At 40.0% G+C, this 22,024-nt stretch overlaps 1 protein-coding gene across 1 annotated transcript in view; it reads left to right on the forward strand.

Annotated features, from left to right (window-relative positions):
• CPE (carboxypeptidase E) overlaps window positions 1-22,024 on the forward strand; it is a 98,668-nt gene that overhangs the window by 57,303 nt on the left and 19,341 nt on the right. Inside the window, exons 2-3 of the mRNA XM_005307445.5 lie at window positions 17,820-18,016; window positions 21,047-21,214. Of these exons, the coding sequence (XP_005307502.2) occupies window positions 17,820-18,016; window positions 21,047-21,214 (365 nt within the window). The remainder of the gene's footprint in view (window positions 1-17,819; window positions 18,017-21,046; window positions 21,215-22,024) is intronic.

Here is a 22,024-nt window from a genome sequence, read left to right on the forward strand (position 1 = left end):
AAGACCAGTGATTATTGGGTTGTTCCCTAAAAGAATTCTATTTCTTTCTCCACTGGAGTCATGTGGTTTGCATTTACTTTTCAAAATGTGCCAATTTTTTTTCTTTTTCTTGCCATTTTAAATATCTGTAAATGCTACTCCTTTTGTTTAAAATTAGGTGTTTGTTTTATATATAAGGAGTACTTAGTGAACAGCCTGGTATAAAACATATTTACATGAACTCAGAATGACCTTCCTAACTCCTGAGAAGAAGAGTGAAGGACATCGGGTATGTGTGTATATAATACATAAATCCAATAATGTATAAACATGTATCTAAGACCAGTGGGTTGAAAAAAAGATGGATTTCAGTTTTCACACTACTCCACAATTTTTGTTTGTTCTATAAATTATTGGCTTTGGCTAAACAGTTAATCAAATGTGTATTTAGCCATACACCACACCTTTCCTCCTACTTGATCTAAGCAATGATTTCTGTAAACTTTCTCTTCAATTCACATTAGGAATACAGTGCTTCTCCCATAACCATGTCATTCTCTGCCCCAATAGTCTGAGAGAAGTAAAATATGGGGAAGAGAGTCATCTGGCAGGGGTAGTGCAAGCACTGGGGGTGTTAAAGAAAAAACTGCAGAGAAGTGGACTGAAAAAGCAGCAGCGGCAGAATGATCTATTAGATCATCTCATTCTCCCCCTGCTAATGTGGGATTGTTCCCAATAGTGGGTGAAATCTTGGTCCCATTGAAGTCAATGGGAGTTTTGACATTGATTTCAGTAGGACCAAGACTTCATCCATTATATTTACTAGTGCTTTGTCCAGGCTAGAGGCTGGGACGAGATAGAATGAGAAGTGAGAGAGAAGGAGGATGAAGACAGAGCCAACTAGGGAAAAAGGCCCACTTTTATTTCACCTGGCAGTCCATCATGAAAGGTACCAGGGTTGCTTCTAGAAGTACCTAAGATGAGTCTTAGCATAAGTACAATGCTGCTTGGACGACATCATCTCCACAGTGCTCTCAGCCACATGCTGAGAGTCTGGAGTTCATTTTGTTGGTTTTGTATTAACCAAACCCAAAAAGATAGTGATCTGTGTGTGTGTGTGTGGTGTTCCATGTACATGTATTTTTAAAGCTTTAGAAGTATTTGGTAAATCTGTTTGGCCTTTAAACTGTCACTTCCAGATTGGATTTCTGCGGCTTTCTCAGGATTAGGCCCTTTTGTGAAGAAATTGTTCATACAGCTTTGATGAATTTACACTTTTGCTTACAGAGATTATTTGGCCATCTGCATGCTGTATCTCCTTATCTGTGCATTGAAGTTTTAGCTACAGTTTACACTTCTCTTTGTCTGCTGGTGCTGTTTGACATTTTCCACCCACACAGTTTCCGGAGACACGTCATATCTATTAATTCTCTTCTGCTGTTGTGTACAAAAGGTGCAATTGGAAAAGTTGTTCAGAAGCAAGGTGATTAATGAAGTTGGATTAAAGGGCTCCTAGAACTTCTCCTATTCCTATGTATCTTAAAAGTCTTTCCCATTTTTCATTTGCTTCTTAGAGCTACAATTTTTTTTTTAAAAAAAAAGACAAAATAGCAAAATTTACAAAGACCAATCATAAAAATTTAAAATCAAAATCTGCTCCCATGTTTGTTTCCTGTACAGGTTTTGCATAAGTCACACTGGTTACTGGTTTGTACTTCATCAAGTCCCTGTTTTAATTATAAAAAAATTAATTATACTGTCATCTACTTGAGACTTAGGCAAAACAGGGTGGTATGTGTATCTCTAGAGAGCAGAGGAAGCAGAAAATACTATAACCAGGAAACAATCATTTCCAATTTGCTGTTCAATAAGCAGGTGGATAATTAATGGTATTATTCTTATTTTATTGAATGGGGCTGGTCAGTTTTGATGGAAATTTTTTGTATTTCAATGGAAAACTTGGTTTTCAATTAAATGAAATTTTTCTGCTTTCTTTGGATAATTTTGATGTTTTGTCAAAAAACCCAAAACATCTGAAAACCAAAAATGCTGATTTGAATTGCCACTCTGGTACTTCATGGGAATTGTAGTTCAGCTGCCTTGTGGCCCCATTCTCTTCAATGGCCAGGCTTCCCGGCCAGACTACATTGGTTTTCAGCTAAAAAAGCTTGGGTTTTGATTTGTCACCAATAAATCAAAATGATCTGTGGGAAACATCCCTGCCCCACTTTTCCAACCAGCTCTAATATTGAATATTTATTAATGTATGCAGGCATACAATATACACCACAGGCACATTAAAAGGGCCGTGGCTCTGATTTTTTACTGCCTTGCATCTTGTGTAGTCATTTATACCTGTATAACATGAGTGTAAGACGCTATCAGATCAGAATGGTAGGGCACAATTGCCTTTTTGCTTGCAGTGATTTTAGTCTGGCACAACCCCATTGACTTCAGAACTTCTGATTGACACTAGTGTGACTGGAGAATCAGGCCCATAGTGTTCTGCACTCCCTTGCCATGGGTGTGAAAGACTGCACTAGATGCAAGGTAGAAGACCAATCAAGCCCAAAGTGCCTGATCCTGCTGCCACTGAAGTCCAGTGGCAAAACTCTCCTTGATTTTATTGGTGCAGGATTGTGCCCTTAGATAACGGCAAAGAAAATGTTCATTCTCACCAGCTTGACTTGTTTTTTGATGCATTGGCAAGAAAAAGCCTCTGTGATGTGTTGCTAACAACATAAAAGGGATAGAAACTTTTGAAAAAGATGAAAGAGACCACAAAATCTGGATTTGCTGTAGCTTTTAATGTTTCTTTGCGGAATTAAAAAATCAGATGGTGCTGGAAAGAGAGATTCACTTCCTGATCCTGCTGTTGCCTGTACTTGGATATGCGTAGTCTAATGGAGGCAGACTGGCTATAACTGTAGGAAATGGTTATTAGTCATCCTTTTGTAAAGAATATGCCTTGTTATTTTTAACTAGCCCTTCTGCCTGTCTGCAGCTGGGGGGTATAAATCATGTAGATTTATATTGTATCAAATTGCATGAAACAGGATTGTCACATGCAGAGATCACCATGCAATTGTCTAGTTATAAATTTCATGATGTTCATCCTGGAGTTTATTCACTACTCTCTTAGGGTATGTATACATTGCAATGTATACACTGGGGTTAGTGGGACTTGAGTCAGCTGACCTATGTTAGGGAACCCCGGGTTTGAGGATCTACACAGTATTTTAACCCTATGTTAGCACTGTTCTAACCTGTGCTTGAACCTAGGGTTATGGCATCCACACTATTGTGCACAGGCCCAAGTCAAAGTAACCATATCCCATAGTCCCTAGTGCTGCCGCCTTGAAATATGGCCACTTTAACCCTAGGACCATGGTGCACTGTGGGAAAACTTTGCTGCCCACGCTGCACATTGCCAGGAAGCAGCTTGCTTTGCAAAAGGCTTGATAGGTTCACTCTCCATTGCAAATCTAGGAGGTGCTCTGACAGTGTGCTTGCAGATCAGAGATCAGAAGAAAATGGATTAATGCTGACCTCAGCTGCTGCCATTAGCAAACGGTGGGGGTGGCTTCTGTTTTCAGTAGAGTAGATTGTTGGGATAGAGAGGACTAAGAAAGTTGTCCCATTGAATTGTGGGATATTTGTGGTTGACTCTTTAGACCTGAGTCAGGTGGGGCTATGTCTGCACTGCAAAGCAATAAGGTTTGGATGCTGGGTCCTGGCTTAAATTGAGCTCGGATTCTCCAGCCCTGCAGGGTCCTGAGACTTAGCACAATTGCAATGTAGACGCAAGGGGTTTAGGCTTGAGCTGGGCTTAAACACAGGCTTATGTTGCAGTGTAGACATCCCCATAGATGTGACGGATACTGCAACTTCTGCTGTCCTTTCCTGGGTACTTGAACTGTAATCCCATGCCTGACTCAGCCTTCTCTGAGTTTAGAACTCACTGTTTTCTCCTCTGAAGACAAACTCCAATGGAAATTCTGTGAGGAGAAACCTGAGGGAATTTACCAATCCCTGACATTTTTTCCTGTATAGCGAACAATCTGGCTGTTAGCAGGTCACTATGATGTGTCTCCCTAAGCAGATGCTAAAGCTGTTACAGACTGTTTGTTAAGCAAGATGAAATCCATATATATTAATGGCCTATAGTGACTCACAATTGCAATGCTGTGTCCCAGCTTCCAATTCCAAGGTCACTGTCCATCTGGCATTCTCTGTCTGGCAGTCCCTTGTGTGAGGAGGAAAAACAAACAAACAAACCTCTAGAAACAGCCTCTTTTCCTTTTTTCCATTTGCTATTGAGGCAAAGATTTTACCTAGCTCAATAGGCTGATATCATTATTCTTGAGTCAACAGACTGTAATACGATTCACTTCTTCCTCTTGCGCACCAAGCTTGATTAAGTTAGCTTTTACATCAGACTGGCTTCCTCTCCTTAGATTTGGCTTACATTAAATTATCATTTCTTTTCCTGTCTTATTGTTTACAGGGACATAGGAGGGCATTTAATAAAGGGTTTCCATGTTCCTAACAGATATGTGAGTAGGGACATATTGGCCCAGGAAGCATTGCATGTTGGTCTGGCCATCCAGGTCTGTGTTTCTGCCTAATGTGAGGGGTAAATAACTCTTTGAGGAAGGATATCAAGTTAACCAAGAGGTTAAAAACAAATGCTCCATACTGTATGGAGGCTGGGAATCCCAATGTTGCAATGGTGTATCACACAGGATATTTGAAGATATAGTATTTGAGCATAAAATCATATTATTCTGATTACCATTTTGCCTCTTTTTTCCTTCCACTTCAATTCTGGCCTGCTGTAGTGGTTGCTGTCTCAAGAATGATTAGCGCTATTATCGAAGCTGCACATTATCTAAAAGCTTTTAATCTCAGTTTTCAGAAAGCATAAAACATTCATCTGTAACTTCAGAAGCTTGTGAGAATATTAGCTGCTAAAACATGCTGGAATTGATCACAAACAACCTGATTTAAGAAGAAGGGTGTGACGGGTTCCCTCCCCTGCCCCCATACCACTTGGAACTGGGGTACCACTGAGCCTGCCTGACCCACCAGCCTGGGTTCCCTTTACACCATACTGCTATGCAGTCTGTCAAGCCCATCCCCAGGATTCAGACTGCACTTTATCAGCACTCATAAAGGTAGGAACACATCCAGCACACAGATGCTGAGATCAGCTCTGCTAAGGAACTGCCCAATTACTCTGTTGCACACCCCATCTGGAGTGTTAAACCTAAAATTATACTGTCTTGCGCTGCACAGAGAACTGTATAGTGTAAGCTCATGAAATTCGCCTGCTCCCTCAATGTGGAGAGGAATATACATAGCTTTCTGCTCCAAGTTATGATTTCTACACACACTGGTTTTAGACAAGACAAAAACAAGTTTATTAACTACAAAAGATAGATTTTAAGTGATTATAAGGGATAGCAAACAGATCAAAACAGATTACCTAGCAAATAAAACCAACACGCAACCTAAGGTTAAATATACTAAAGAAATTGGATATGTGTAGCAAATTCTCACCCTAAATGTTGTTTTAGGCAGATTGCAGAGATTCTTGAAGGAAAGCTGCACTTGAAACAGCTTAAAACTGCAGTTATTCCTTTCACAGGCCAGACAACCCTCTAGCCTGGGTTCAGCCCTTTTCCCATAGTTCAGTCTTTTTCTTCTCTGGTGTTTTCAGCAGTCTTCTTTCTTGGGCGGGAAGTCAGTGAAGAGCCAACCATGGTGATGTCACTCCCCTGCCTTAAATAGTTTTTGCATATGGCGAGAATCCTTTGTCTCTCCCAGTTTGATTCCCAGACCTGGTCAGTGGAAAAACACTAGTATTATCATGGAGTCCAGTACCAGGTGACTTGGTGACATGCCTCTATAGCAGCCATTATGAGACAGAGGCTGTGTGTAACTTTCTCAGGAAGGCTCCCCGGTGGGAGATTAGCATCTTCTAAGACCTACTGTTCTCCCAGATGGCCCTTCCCAACCAGCCATCTAAACTGATTACACCTGGGGAATGCCCACTAGACAGAATGCAAACACATTTGTAATAGATGCATAGACAATATTCCTAACTTCAGATACAAAAGTGATACATCATATAAACAGGATAATCATATTCAGTAAATCACTGATATGTCATGTGACTATCTTGTATAAAAAAATCATATCATAACAATATCTCTATGAAGAATATGGGGGCATAGTGTCACACAGGGATTTCACTTAATTCATTAGGTTTGACTCCTGCACTGCTGCTGAGGTTTTATCTCCTGAATCAGGGTCAGACAACTTGCACAAGCAAAGGGTTCTGATTTGGAAGATTCTTCACTTTTAAACCAAAAGGGGTCTGCAGATGCAATTGGTAGGGACTTAAAAAAAGGAGATATGTTCTAGCATTGTAATGTGGCAATAACCACTAACAGTGAAGACAGGAAGAACGAATCCTCTGAAGTGGTTACATGATATTACTTGGTACTATGAAAAGTGTGCAAGAGACCACTCTTATTATGTGACCTCCTCTTTTAAGAGAGCATCACAAAGTACCCCAAAAGATGTTGGATGTTACAAGAAGATAACTTACCCCTCAATCTTTCTTGGTCACTGTGTGTACTGAAGCACATCAAATCATAAAACCTAATATTCTGAGGTAATTTGTGTCCTTTGTTAGTCATCAAAGGTTTGAGATTCATAAAGGTAGATTTTTTTTTTTTACTGGTCAGCTTTTGCTCTGTCCGCTTGCTTTTCCTATAATTGATTAAATAAAGATGGCTTTTCACTTTAAAAATCCTTTCACAAACTTCCTGACAAATAACAGTAAATTCAAGCAAAAGCTAATGAGCATTAGGGCTTGTCTATGTGGGGAAAGTGGAATAATTATTCTGGAATAAAGTAAATTTTATTCCAGAACAGAGTGTCTACCCAGGGGAGCTATACTGTCAATTTCCCTGGGTAAACAAGTCCTTAGTCATTGGCAATTTCCAGAAACAATTACTATCTTAAAATGCATCATGCTGCTGAAATGCAGAGTTTCAATAGGGAGGGAGAGAGGAAGATAGAGATTATTTTCAATAAAACACACTGAATTGCCATAGAGACAAATTGCCGTCACTGCTAGTAAGAGTCCATCCATGATTGCATCTGAGGCATATTGTTGGGGCAGTGTCAGGAAGCCTCCCTTGCTGCCTCCTGTGCTGTTCTTGTTCTGTGGGCTTGTTTCAGGATTCCAGTGCTGCCAGTCCAGCCCCTGTTCACTAGTTACAATTCACTTACAAAGGTGGTTTACCTGTGCTGCTCTGTTTTTATCTCTGAGGGCCAGATTCCTCTCACTCCTCCTACAGGGGCAAGGGAAGCAATGGAGTAAGAAAGACCCTGAAACCAGCAAAGAAAGTGCAGCCAAAGTTAGCAGAAATCCCCCCAGCACTAGAACTTGGAGGCTGGAGCTTTGGGTGTGATGGGGATGAGGGTGCAGGGATAAAGCTGAGGAGCAGTTGCTTTACTCGGCATGCACCACTGAAAATGGGATGTAAACTGCAGGACAAGCGGCTGTTAGGTCCAATCAGCATTAGCTCCCCAAGGACAAGGAAGATCAGGAATGGGCTGCTGCAGTGGTGGGCAAAAATGCCATTGTGGTTCCTGAGAGAGCAACCAGGGAAATGGCGGAAGAAATCTGGAGGAAGGAACAGGATTTGGAGGGATGCCCCTGGATTCTCAGGTTTGGAGTCTATTTTCAGCAAGGATTCTCAGGCTCTGCAGGATTTGATGGCTGTTTCACTTCCCTGAAGTGACAAATCCCTCTCCTCTAAGGAAAAAGAACAGGAGTACTTGTGGCACCTTAGAGACTAACAAATTTATTAGAGCATAAGCTTTCGTGGACTACAGCCCACTTCTTCGGATGCATATAGAGTGGAATAAATATTGAGGAGATATATATACACACATACAGAGAGCATAAACAGGTGGGAGTTGTCTTACCAACTCTGAGAGGCCAATTAATTAAGAGAAAAAAAAACTTTTGAAGTGATAATCAAGATAGCCCAGTACAGACAGTTTGATAAGAAGTGTGAGAATACTTACAAGGAGAGATAGATTCAATGTTTGTAATGGCTCAGCCATTCCCAGTCCTTATTCAATCCTGAGTTGATTGTGTCTAGTTTGCATATCAATTCCAGCTCAGCAGTCTCTCGTTGGAGTCTGTTTTTGAAGTTTTTCTGTTGTAAGATAGCCACCCGCAGGTCTGACATTGAATGGCCAGAGAGGTTAAAGTGTTCTCCCACTGGTTTTTGAGTATTATGATTCCTGATGTCAGATTTGTGACCATTAATTCTTTTGCGTAGAGACTGTCCGCTTTGGCCAATGTACATGGCAGAGGGGCATTGCTGGCACATGATGGCATATATCACATTGGTAGATGTGCAGGTGAACGAGCCCCTGATGGTATGGCTGATGTGATTAGGTCCTATGATGATGTCACTTGAATAGATATGTGGACAGAGTTGGCATCGGGCTTTGTTACAGGATAGGTTCCTGGGTCAGTGGTTTTGTTCAGTGATGTGTGGTTGCTGGTGAGTATTTGCTTTAGGTTGGGGGGTTGTCTGTAAGTGAGGACAGGTCTGTCTCCCAAGATCTGTGAGAGTAAAGGATCATCTTTCAGGATAGGTTGTAGATCTCAGATGATGCGCTGGAGAGGTTTTAGTTGGGGGCTGAAGGTGACAGCTAGTGGTGTTCTGTTATTTTCTTTGTTGGGCCTGTCTTGTAGGAGGTGACTTCTGGGTACTTGTCTGGCTCTGTCAATCTGTTTTTTCACTTCAGCAGGTGGGTATTGTAGTTTTAAGAATGCTCCTCTAAGGCTTGCTCTAGTCCCTGCTCATGGACACATACTTGTGCTAGCTCTCATCAAGCTAGCATGAGTATAAATAACAGTGTAGCTGCTGTAGCACTAGTAGTGGCAGTGGAAGGCTCAGGCTAAAGCAGTACTGAAGGCTGCCCTAACTCATCCCTATTGCAGTGATGCCTATGGGCCTCTACCAGGGGCACAGATTTACTGAGGCATGAGAATGCCACCTTTCTAATGGCTGGTAACCGGACCCCTGAGGCCCTGCCCCCTGCTCCACCTCTTCCCCCAAAGGCCTGGCCCCTGTCGCTCACTCCTTTCTCCCTTCTTCCCATCGCTCACAGGATTGTCCCAAGAAGCATGCCTACAGGTAGAAGGCAGCCTCGGCTGAGCAGGGACTGGCATGGGTTAATGACATGGCGCCTTTCCCTGCCCTGCAGTACCTGGACTTTGGGTTTGGGTGCTATAAATTAGGGTTGCCAGGTCCCCAAACACTGGGCACCTTGTAATCCTAAATGGCATTCCGACACAGAAGCCAAAAACCAGACTGTCCGGGTAAAAACTGGATGGGTGGCAACCCTAGAATGCCCTGACTTTGCCCCCTACTCCCTCACTATGTTCCTTCTCTCCTCTGGTCCCACTGCTCCGGGGGCTGCTGCGGAGGTGATGCAGAAATTCCGTGAGCTGGGTTTGTCCCTGCCCTTTTTGCCAGCCTAGCTGCTACAAAAAAACTGCAGGGCAATGTTAAATTGGGCCTGCACCACTTCCTGGTTATGTTTTCCCTTTGCATGGGTCCCTCCTGGATAGGAAATATTTTGGTGTAAGTAGCGATTTTCTTTGTTTCCAGTGAATAACTTACAAAAATAGTAGAGATAGTTCATTTAATTTCTTGCTGTTTTTCTTTGTCTGTTGTCTTATTGATGCCTCTCACACAAGATTGCATCTGAACAGAATGGACTATTTCAGCTAAGTTTTTGTCTCATGAACAAAGTGAGGGTGATTTATCCTCTTAGTCTTATCAGTCATTAATGCACAACAATAGGCGAATAGACCCCGAAGTTCTGAATGTCTCCCACTGGTAACAGCTGCAGTGTATTATAAAAAGGATTTGAGCTACAATTTAGTTTTAAATTTCCTACGTATCTACCCAAGGAATAAGGAATGGAATTGTTAATCCAATTCTTTTGAACCACAGTGATAGTGTCAGACATTTTTATAGCTGAAATAAAATCACTGATACTTCAGAGTCTTCTGAAGAGATAAAAGCTTGTCAGATGAACTTGATAATGAACCATCTTGCATACACCCACCTAAACCTGTCATATGTATAAACTTCCTTGTAATAAAAAGATACATTGCAATGATAAATTGACTGATTAAAGAAATATCTTTGCGTCGTGTGCCAGCCAAACTATAGGAATACAGCCAATCCCTTTGAAATGACACTTAACCACTGTGCAGACTGTGTGATTAATTTAAAAGTTTGCTGGTATTAATAAACAGAGAGGACAAGGTGAGCAGCACCTGTTGTATTCCACAGCTAATATTCATGGTGATATGTGAACACTTGCTCACACAGTCACTGCACTACCAGCATCTACCTCCAGAGAAGGCAGTCTTGTTTAGCAGTTAGAACAACAGAGTGGGAGACAGAAAAGCTGGGTTCTGTTCCCAGTTCTGCCACTGACCAGGTCAAGTCACTTAACCTCTGTTTTCCTTACTATCCTCATCCTTAATGTAGCGCTAATAACACCTGCCATCATAAGGATATGGTGGATAAAGGCATACTATGAGTGCAAAGTATTGTTATAAATTTTCTTCTAAAGCATTTGGGAAGAATTTGAATATGATCAAGCCAATACAAAAACAAATATTAATCTAGTCTCTTGGCCAAACCCATCAGAGAGAGATTTATTGCTTTTAAAATTTTAATTTAATTTTTACTCATTATTTATCTGCTTTGAATTAAAATAAACAATTCTAACCATCATTTACTAAATTTCTCAGTTTTTAAGAAACCAGGACTTTGTGGCTATTGAGTTATACTGCTTCCTATTTAGATGAAGTTTTTCAGTAAATGAATGCAGCTAGAAATTATTTCAAATTACTTATTATAATGTGAAAGCATGGTTATTCATTTACATAGTACCGGAAGTGTTCACAAGGCAATATGTCCCTTTCTTCATTGCTAAAAAATAAATTAAGAAAAGGGCACATCTTGTATCTCATGGGGAAATAATATCCATGATCTCTCCAAGGTAAAAACACAGTGAAGACCAGGCACTTCAGTTTTACCATGAGATAAACTGCAAAGTAAACAGCCCTTTACTCTCTTCAAGGTGAGTCTACCTCATGGTAAAACTGAAGTGCCTGGTCTGCATTGTGTGTTTATTTCAGGACAGATCATGTGTGTTAGTTACCCTGAGGTAAAAAGTACACCTTTTTTAGCAGTGACGACAAGGCTTATGTGGACACGTAATAAACATATAGTTTGATCCTTTCATCCATTAAAGTAAGTGGTCCCTGTCCACAATATCTGACAGTCTATCTGATGTACCCATCTGAATTAACACTTGAAGTGTAAGTACCAGAAGGCACATCATCAGGGAGAGATCAGCCTTGGAATGTTCATGAAAGAATAGGTCTTAAGGAGGGATTCTAGAAACAGAGCGAGAGGATGCTTGGCCCACATCATGGGGGAGGCTGTTCTAAGCATAGTAAAGGCTTGTCTGCATATGGAGTTATTCTGGAATAGGTTTGAAAGTGGACTAAGTTAATAGGAATGAGGCACTGTTGGAAATAATTTCTCCGATATGTATGTTAGGGTTTACCATGACTCAGCTGCCACACAAGCATTCTTTTATTAGTTCCAAGGCCATTTGGTGTTGGTTACCTTCAATATATGAATATAAGTATATACACCTGTATATCCTATACCTTAGCAACAATACAATTATAAGCATTGGCCAAATATTCACAATCAGATCGGGCCTGGGGACACCTTCCCATCATGGTGGGATGCCAAAGGGATAAGGAAAAGCTCTGATGAACCCCTAGAAAATCTTGCTTTTTATACACCGTAAAACAATGTCATTACTGGTAATTGGACTTTAAAGCCAGCTGAAGCAGTTTAGGATTATACTCTACTTTCTTCAAGGTTTTCTTCTTATCTTTGACAGTATTTTCCCCTAGCTGCTGGACTACACATTTCTAACCAATTTTCTGCACCTGGTGCCCAATTGACCATGTTTTCTTTATTTCTATTGCTTAGCCCAAATCTTAAAATAAGATCATACTGATATTCTGAGGGTCACTACAAATTTGACACAAACAATTCTTCTTTCTCATAAATTCATTCTTTTTGCACACATGCTTTTGGCCTATTGCGTATGTCAAAATCCAAACTCAATTTACTCAGGTCTAATGTGGTCCTATATTCCTACAGGCACTCTTATTCTGGAAGAAGAGTGTCCACAAACAAAGTTATTCAGGAATAGCTATTGTGCTTTAAATTTACACACTATCTTAATCTTAAATAACCTTCAAGTGTAGACAAGCCCTTAGCAGTGGGTGACAGGTTATTAGAGAAGAGCTGTAAGGCAGAAAAGCACAGAGTCATGAAGACCCTTTATGGTGGAGATGACTAGCTTGAATATGAAGCACAATGCACCTCTGCATTTCCTGGTTTTGTTCAGTGGTGAAGGAGGTGGGAATACACTGAGAAAAGTAATTTTGTGAACTTCATTTCCAAACCAAAGCGGTTTGGCTAATGTTTCAGACACCATTTTACAGGCCCTCTGACCTTTTTGGGTGTTCATTCATCCAATAGTACTGAGGTGGCTTCTTACCTTATAAATGCCAAGATGAGCTGTACAAGTTCAGCTGTTCTTTAGGTTTATCTCATAGTTTAATATGCTAAACAAAGTTATAGTTTCACTTTTATATTAAATTAGGATTATTTTAATATTTACTTTTCAAATTCAGATATGGGAGTTGGGACCTGTCTTGAGTTCAATGAGATAAAAAGAATGGATCTGTTACTTTGCTTCAAAGCAGCCATCTGCCAAGGGTTTCATGAATTTTCTGTTTCTGTTGTCTTCTGCTCTGACTATTTTCTGGTGGTTAATTACAAGGGTATGAAGGATGGGATTTTTCCAAAATCATTCCATGTTGACCTAACTTGGCTCTCACTTAACTAAATGGTCACACTCCTGTTAATTTCAGTGGGAGCGGAGTTAGGCTGACATTGCTTTTTTGAAAATCCCACCCTAAAATTATCTGTGGCTGCTAATATATACGCAAAAAGAAGAACAGGAGTACTTGTGGCACCTTAGAGACTAACAAATTTATTAGAGCATAAGCTTTCGTGGACTACAGCCCACTTCTTCGGATGCATAGTGGGCTGTAGTCCACGAAAGCTTATGCTCTAATAAATTTGTTAGTCTCTAAGGTGCCACAAGTACTCCTGTTCTTCTTTTTGCGGATACAGACTAACACGGCTGCTACTCTGAAACCTGCTAATATATAATGATTTAGAAAATAACATTGCATTGCAGAATTTAAGTGAAACATACTAGCATTGATTTCACACAACTCACAGAGAGAGATCAGTCAGGTTGCAGTCATTTAGTTATTTCCTCTCTTTTTTTCTCCTTCTCTAAATCTTTCTTTCAATCTCATTTTTTTCATATGGACCAGAGAAATCCATTACATAACTCCCTGATCTTTCATTTAATGGATCCCCAGAGAATTTCTGTCTCTCTGAACTACAAACAAAATCATAGAGCATGAAAAAGTCCTCAAATACAGTTAAAGTAATGAATTTCCTCTTGGCAAGATTTCCAAGATTTGCAACATTGTGTAGCTGCAGGAATAGTTTACAGGTTGTGATATTTAAAAATGACAGGCAAATGGAAGTAATCAGAAACACTAACCCTATTACCTAAGAAATATTGCTAGCTTTTCCACGTGGGATATGAGAAAGCAGAACAAGGAGTCTGTCCTTTCTAAGGTTATTTCCAACTCATTTGCAAAGCCATTTATAAACCACTTTAATCTTTCAGCAGTTACTCTTTCTTCATATGATTCCCCCCCCCATTCCATGACATGAGTTATTATACATTTCTTCCATGTTAGCTCTTAACATTACAACAAATGTAACTGAATGGAATCCTCTGGACTCATAATTTATTTGATTAATAGATGCCAAATACATCTGTCCATCTATGAGTTCAAACACTTTAAAGCCTCAGGAACTTCCCAAACCAATAGCATTATTGCCTTTAAACAGGCATTCAAAGAATTATCTGGATGTGTTTTTTTTTTTACTTGCATTTGTGATATAGCCTTATTTGAAAATAAGTGGTTATTGTATAAATTATCTTTAGTTGGTCAATCTAACATTAGTTCCGTACGTTGTGTTTCTAGGAAATAATTGAACAAGACCTTAGGTGACAGTGTCTTTAGAAGTAGTTAGTAACATGTAGCAGTGCTTGTCAATTTGTCACTTGAAAAGCTTAACATTTTAAAACACTTCTTCCTTAATCAGTTCGCAGGCTCTAATGTACTCTGAGGTCAGTTCAGGATTGATGTAAAAGCCTTCTAAAAGCCAGAGTAATTGAAAGAATTTGTGCTTTACCAAAGTTATTTTAGAAAAATGGAGTACTGGATTGCCAATAAAAATACACCTCTACCCCGATATAACGCGACCCGATATAACACGAATTCTGATATAACTCAGTAAAGCAGTGCTCCGGGGGGGCAGGGCTGCGCACTCTGGCGGATCAAAGCAAGTTCGATATAACGTGGTTTCACCTATAACACGGTAAGATTTTTTGGCTCCCAAAGACAGCGTTATATCGAGGTAGAGGTGTATTGCCACCTTTTCATTTAGTTTTTACTATCAAGAGCCAGTCCTAAAAAAAAAGGAATTCTTTGGAAGCAGAAATTGAGGCAAGCTGCTTCTGTTTTGTGATGACCTTACTAGATGATGATGATGTTAATAAGATTATCTTTTAATAATAATAGCATTTATATTGGACTTTTCATCCATAGGTAAAACTAAGGCACAGAGAGGCTAGGCCACATTTTCAGAAATTGACTCTAATTTTGAGTGCTTCTAATTTTGAGTGCCCAACTTCAGATATCTAGGGGGGTCTAACATTAGACATCCAATTACTGAGCGCTCAAATTTAGATGCTGTTTTTGAAAATTAATTGAAATGACTCTTGCATTTCTCTGATCCTGAGCCATGGGAATCAATGGAGTCAATTTCATGTTTGTTTTTAGTCTGTTTCACTTTTAGGTTTTTGGATTGCTAACACTGGAATTCTTCATTGAAAACTTGTCTACAAATTTTTAAAAAATCAACAACATGGAAATACTTACACTGGTCTTTGGTTTGGGGGAAGTTAATTTTTACAAAAATCAACATTTTACATCAAATTTGAATTGACAGTGTCTTTTCACAAAAACATGATGTTCTATGAAGGATTATAATTGTAGTAGCTGTATTCAGAAAGGAAGCAGCAGACACCTCTATTGGCTCTTAAAGGATTTCTGGACAGACAGACATGTGGTACCTTAAAACACTGACAAGTTACTACCTTTTCCTGCCTGAAATTATAGGGAAAATAATTCTGTTTCCGGCAGGTAAATTGCATGTCGTGTGCTTAATGTGAATGAGCTATGCAGTTGAAATACTCAAGTGTAATATTCAGTAAACTGCAAGGGTCCGAACATTGGTTTATTATCATGTCACATAGAAAAACACATTGGTAAATGAAGTCTTAGCATATGCGCAATGTGCCTCAGGTGGCATGCAATCAGGATTCATCACTGAATCCAGAGGCGGCTCTAGCTTTTTTGCCGCCCCAAACACGGCAGGCAGGCGGCTTTCGGCGGCACGACTGCGGGAGGTGCCTGGTCCCACGGATTCAGTGTACCCGCCGCCGAATTGCCGCCGAATCCGCGGGACTGGCGGACCTCCCGCAGGCACGCCTCCAAAGGCTGCCTGACTGCCGCCTTCGCAGGCCCGGCAGGGTGCCCCCCCACGGCTTGCTGCCCCAGGCATGCACTTGGAGCACTGGTGCCTGGAGCCACCGCTGACTGAATCTGGTCCACTGATTGGATCATTGTTACAACAGAGGTAACTCAGCCAGCCATCACTCTCTCCCTCCAGTTCATTAGCATACTTCAATCCCATTGCTTGAAATGATTCAGCAAATGAAACTGCAGGTCAGGACTGAGGCACTTTGAAAGAGTTCAGGACAGGAATAATGGGCTGCTTCAGATCAGTTGCTATATAGGTGGAGTAGGAAAGAGAATAGAGATTTGCACTGTGGCCCCCTCCACACTATGCCTGGTTTAGGCAAGATCATTTACCTTTGCCTACTCAAAACTGTTTTAGTTCATCTAAACCATGCCCACTTAGTGCTATAGGCAGAGATTCCTCCGCCTGCAGCACTAAATGGGCATTGTCAAGGGGAGACATGACCCAGGCAGGCAGCAGGGTTAGGGTTAAAGATTAGGGTCATTGGAGTGAGTGAGTGATGATTGGCTACATTGCCTCTGATATCACTGTGCTACTGCTCACGCTCCTCTGCTTGAAGTACCAAATGGACACTGTCAAGAGGAATGTTATTGATAGAAAACGGATAAAGCAATGAAGCGAAGAAGAGGAGTTGGTTTTAGAGGGTTTAACAAGAATGTTTGGGTTTAGTGGTAGTAACCTGTAAAATTGCTACAGGTTCAAGGATAAAGTTTTTCTAAACCTTTGATCATTTTTGTTGCTGTCCTGTGGATTCTCTCCAGTTTGTCCACATCTTTCCTGATGCCCAACACTGGACACAATACTCCAGCTGGAGCCTCACCAGGGCCAAATAGAGTGGGACAATTACCTCCTATATCTTACATATGACACACCGGATAATACAGATCAGATCAAGTCTTCAAAATTAGATATTCAAAGCATATCATTGAAATACTCCTTGATCAAACGAGAGCATTATAATGGAATAAAAAAATTAAATATTCATATCTAGAGATGAACACAGATCAAAAGAAAATTAAACCCCCAATCCTGCAAACACTTAGGAATATGCATACCTTTAGCACGAGAGTCCCCTTGATTTCAGTTAGAATTCTCACGTGTTTAAAGTTAAACACATGTCTGAATGTTTGCAGGATCAGGGCCCAAGATATTACCTTAAAAATAATAAATACATATAAATTCTTCATGCCTCTAGGGACCACAAACTCTCTCCTGCACATTCCTCTTGTATCTAGAGCTGCAATGATAATGACCAATAAGCATAATTTGGGAAGATTGGAGTTTTTATTTATTTAAGGAAAAAACACACATTCTACTCATCAGGGTAATGCACCAAGTGTATAAATCTGAAGTGAATGTCCCAGACAGTTGTTAAATAGGACTTTCAGACCACTAGGAGCAGGAGCTATTCATTGGGAGTGTTATAAAAAATATCATTCCAGTTTAAAGTATTTGCAAGTAGTGGGTGTTTTAACCTAGCCCTAAAATGACATTAACAATTAAAAGATTAATTTAGCAACACTTTTCCTTTCTTGAAAAGTGAATTTATTTTTTATAAACAATAAATGTATGGGCTACATTTGGATTTTACCAGTTATGCAATGTAAATGCAGAGACATACCATTAATATTAATGGTGCATTTACACTGGTATACTGGATCAGAATTTGGTGTCTTTTCTCAACTCCTGAATAAGGATTACTTTATTTAATTAGCTGGATTGTTTTGAAAATCTAAATTCACTGTCCTGAAGGAAATTTTCAATCTCTCTCTCTTAGATCTTCAGGAACAAAGGATGGGAACATAGAACTATAATAATAGTGTTAGAAACAGCTATAATATGGACCTGATCCACACTTTCTCCATGGGCTTTGGTGAATATTCTTTGCATCTGTCTAAGGGATGTTTCTTCTTTGTGTTGCAGGGGAGCCTGAATTTAAGTATATCGGGAATATGCACGGGAATGAAGCCGTTGGAAGGGAGCTGCTTATTTTCTTAGCTCAGTACCTATGTAATGAATACCAGAAGGGAAACGAGACAATTATCAACTTGATCCACAGCACACGCATCCATATCATGCCATCCTTTAATCCAGATGGGTTTGAGAAGGCAGCATCCCAGGTTTGTAAGCCAACGTATATAAGAATTGTAATCACTATCTGTGTCTACCTCAGACTCAGTGAAAAACACCACTAATATAACAAGCTCATAAATATATGAATTTTCACTGCATGACTTTTGACTAGTCCAGCTTAAACACTATTTTTAATGGTAAAATGCATTGTAGCTGTCCCCTTTAATAAGGTATATGATACAGCTAGGCAAATACTCCAAAAAATTGTCTCCAAATATTCATTTTAGTTTAACTAATTCACTGTATTCATGACCTGTCTGTTGTCACATTTCATAAATATTCTATCAAATAAGTTCACTGACCAGAATGTTTTCCCCCCAAACAGCAAATTTTAATGGAATATTGCAAAATATTGGTGGAAGGGTAAGTTTAAGTAATAATTAAGAGCAGGGCCAGCTCCAGGCACCAGTGAAGGAAGCAGGTGCCTGGGGCAGCTAATAGAAAGGGGCGGCATTCTGTCCGTTGTTGGGGCGGCACTTCTGGGTCTGCGGTGGTAATTCGGAGGCGGGTCCTTCCTCTTCAGCAGCACTTCGGGGGGCAGCCCAATTGCTCCACTTCAGTCTTCGGCAGCAATTCGGCGGCAAGTCCTTCACTCCCTCTTTTCCCCTTCCGCGGCACTTTGGCGGCAGCTCAATCAGGTTTTTCTTTTTTTTCTTTCTTTTTTTTTTTCTTCGCCGCTTGGGGCGGCAAAAAAGCTGGAGCCAGCCCTGATTAAGAGTATTCTCACTGGAAACCTGATTCTAAGAATTACATCCATCCAATCAGGGAACAGAAACATATTATGTGACCTATATGTCTCATAAAACTGCTTTAATTTCAAATATCAAAGACTCTGAACAAGCTTCTTCTAAACCGACTACTGACCAAGAATTATTCAGCAAATTTAGGATAATGAATACAGTCAAGAAAATTGTGATCTTATCATGCAGATCTAAAATTGTATTAATGGATTACTCATGGATGTTTCATCTGCACTTCTGCAGTTCTGCACTTATGCACACTTGTAATTTTACTCCAATGAATATACCCATTGAAATGAATGGGACTACAGACATGCTTAAAGTTAAATATCTGCAGAAGTGTTTTCAGGATTGGGGCTTTAGTGTATGGGCACTACTCAGAACTATAATTCCACCTTTAATAAAGACGTGATCATTATTATGATTTATAATATAAAATATCAAATAGTTATAGTTTAGGTCACCAACAAAATATATTTTTATTAGACTTTGAGTACATTAAATTGTAAAGATTACTACTATAGTAATTTTGAAACTTACCACATGAACGCTTATATATTATTAAATAAGCAAGATTCTGTGTCTTAAAATATTGTTAACTCATGGAAATGAAACAGTCGTGTTTGAATCAGCTACCATCACTATTTCTAAAAAATGTTCAGTAGTAGCACTCCCTCTAGTGGCAGCAAAGCGGAAGCTATATTTCCCATAAATTACCAGCTGGTGGCCGTATGTCCTGCTCATGTTAAATCACCTTTTGTAAAACTTTGATTTAAAATGGGAAAGAACCTCTTTCCTGCCTTCAGAAAGAAACTGGTCTTTACATGTATTGCTTTTAGTGTTACTTGAATTTTATTTGTATAGTGCTACAGTACACAGAGATTTATGACAGGTTTGATACACCCCACAAATTAAACCAAAACGATATCTTTGCCATGAATTTTCCATTAGCTAAAGTCATAATGAGAGAGAATACAAATAATCATCAGAGAGTACATGCTGTCACTGGTCAGCTTCAGGGAAATGATATGGTTTTTTAATGCAAATTGAAAGCATCATAGCCAAATCTGGAAGTTCTTGCTAATGCAAAACTCACATTGTTCCTGATCCCTGAGACATTCTGAACAACTACAGCTCTCCTCTGGATGAGGAACATTGACTTTCATAGGAGTTTGTCTGCATAAGAACTTCAGTATTTGATCTTTTAGAAATAATGTGACCTGAAGCATGATAATACAAATCTGAACTTTCTGCCATGCAAGGCTGCCCTTCCTAAGAGAATTTGCCTTTAACCTCAGCTTTAAGCTACTAACACTCACTGATCTGCAATAATCCAACTCTAGGGCCAAATCCCGAACTCCTCACACAGTGCAAACTCACATAAAACACTGTTGACTTCAGTGGGAATTTTGCCTTAGTAAGTGACGATTAAAGGCTTTGGTCCAGAGTGCAAATTTATTTTAGGTTTGTGCTGATTCTGTCTGCATAACATCTTGAAGATACAGCCTTCCCTGTCCATCATACAGCTAAAGCTCTCATCCAAGCTGTCATCATCTTGTGTCTCAGTTACTGCAACAGCCGGAGCTCTCTGGCCTTGGCAAATGCAATCTTGCCCTGCTCATATCCATTCAGAATGCTGCTCCTTAGATCATTTTCCTAGCCCATGTCACCCCTCTTTTTGAATCTCTCCACTGGCCTCTCCCTTCCCTGTCACATCAAATATAAGTTGCTAGTATTCACTTTCCAGACACGTCATAGTCAATCCCACCCTATCTATCATCTCTCTTTCACTATCCACCTGTTGTTGCTTTCTGATTTGCCGATGATGCTGACCTCCACCATCACGAGCACTTTCATGCCTTCCTCCATGCTGCCCCTCACATCTGGAAGGTGGTTCCCTTAAACATTCACAAAACTACCTTTAACTCCTTCATCAAAACTCTCCTTTGCAATGATGTCTACAAAAACCATGACAATGGTTAGGCTGCCATTGTGCAAAGACCACTGCCTGTCACCTATATCATCTCGTTTACTTGTACTCCCCCATCTTTATCCATCCGTTGTCTCTTTCTGATAATTAGATTGTAAGCCCTTTGGGGCAGGATCTTTTTGTTCTGTTTTGTACAGTGCCTAGTACATTGTGGTCCTGGGCTAGGACTGGGGCCACTGTGTGCTACAGTAATACAAATAAATAATAATATTAATACATATGTGTTGGTCTGTACAGATGGCCTGAACTACTTTTGTTTTCCTTTTCTGTTCCCTCTTCCCTTTCAGCCTGGTGAATTCAAAGACTGGTTTGTTGGCCGAAGTAATGCTCAAGGAATAGACCTGAACCGTAATTTCCCTGACCTGGATAGAATAGTTTACATTAATGAGAGAGAAGGTGGCCCAAACAATCACCTACTGAAAAACATGAGGAAAGCTGTGGACCAGAATCCTAAGGTAAATAATGTCCTGTACTTTCCACCAAAACATTGGAGTGTGTTTCATCCTTTTCCATAGAGAGCTCTCTTGCTGGCTCTTACATCAAGAAGCCTATGTTTTTAAATAAATAAGACAATGTTCTGGACTTGGATTATTTTGTTACTTAAACTAATCTATTTTCTGGTCTTAAATCTGTCAGCTCCTAGTGCACCATTAATTTCCTTCTATTGAACATTTCATAAACTGGATTCCTCCTTTTTTGTAGCAAGTCTTCTTTGGTCCATTCTGTTAGTTCACAGTCACTCTCCTTAACTCCAACCTTAATTTTTTAAAACCAGAGATTATGGCGTCATCCTTGACTTTGTCTCCTACATTTCCCTGGTTGATCAGACAGTCCTGGTATTGCCATCTGTGGAACACTGCCAGAATTCACTTATACATTGATCTTCCCTGCTGGAAACTCAGTTCTTGTTTATGTACCCATATTCTTAAATATATATGGGTTTAATGCATCTGGAGGGGTTCTGTCTAGTTCTTCACATGCAGAATGTTTCAGGAACTACTCCTGGTACACTGACGTACACTCTTAAGTGGCTATGGCTCTAAAAGCCAGTTTTTGATTACAAATTTTGACAACCTGTTGATGAAAAGTGGCTACCAGCTCAGCACAGGTTTAATTTTACTATCTATCCATTGTACAGCATAGAATGTACAGTGGACGTTGTTGAAATCAACATTAATTTTTTCATGGTTTTCAAAATTATCACAATATTTGCAATATTTCCTATGCTATGTGTAGCAGGGTAAAGTCAAACACTGAGATGCAAT

This window comes from Chrysemys picta, chromosome 5, assembly GCF_011386835.1.
Source record: "Chrysemys picta bellii isolate R12L10 chromosome 5, ASM1138683v2, whole genome shotgun sequence".
Lineage (NCBI taxonomy): Eukaryota > Metazoa > Chordata > Testudines > Emydidae > Chrysemys > Chrysemys picta.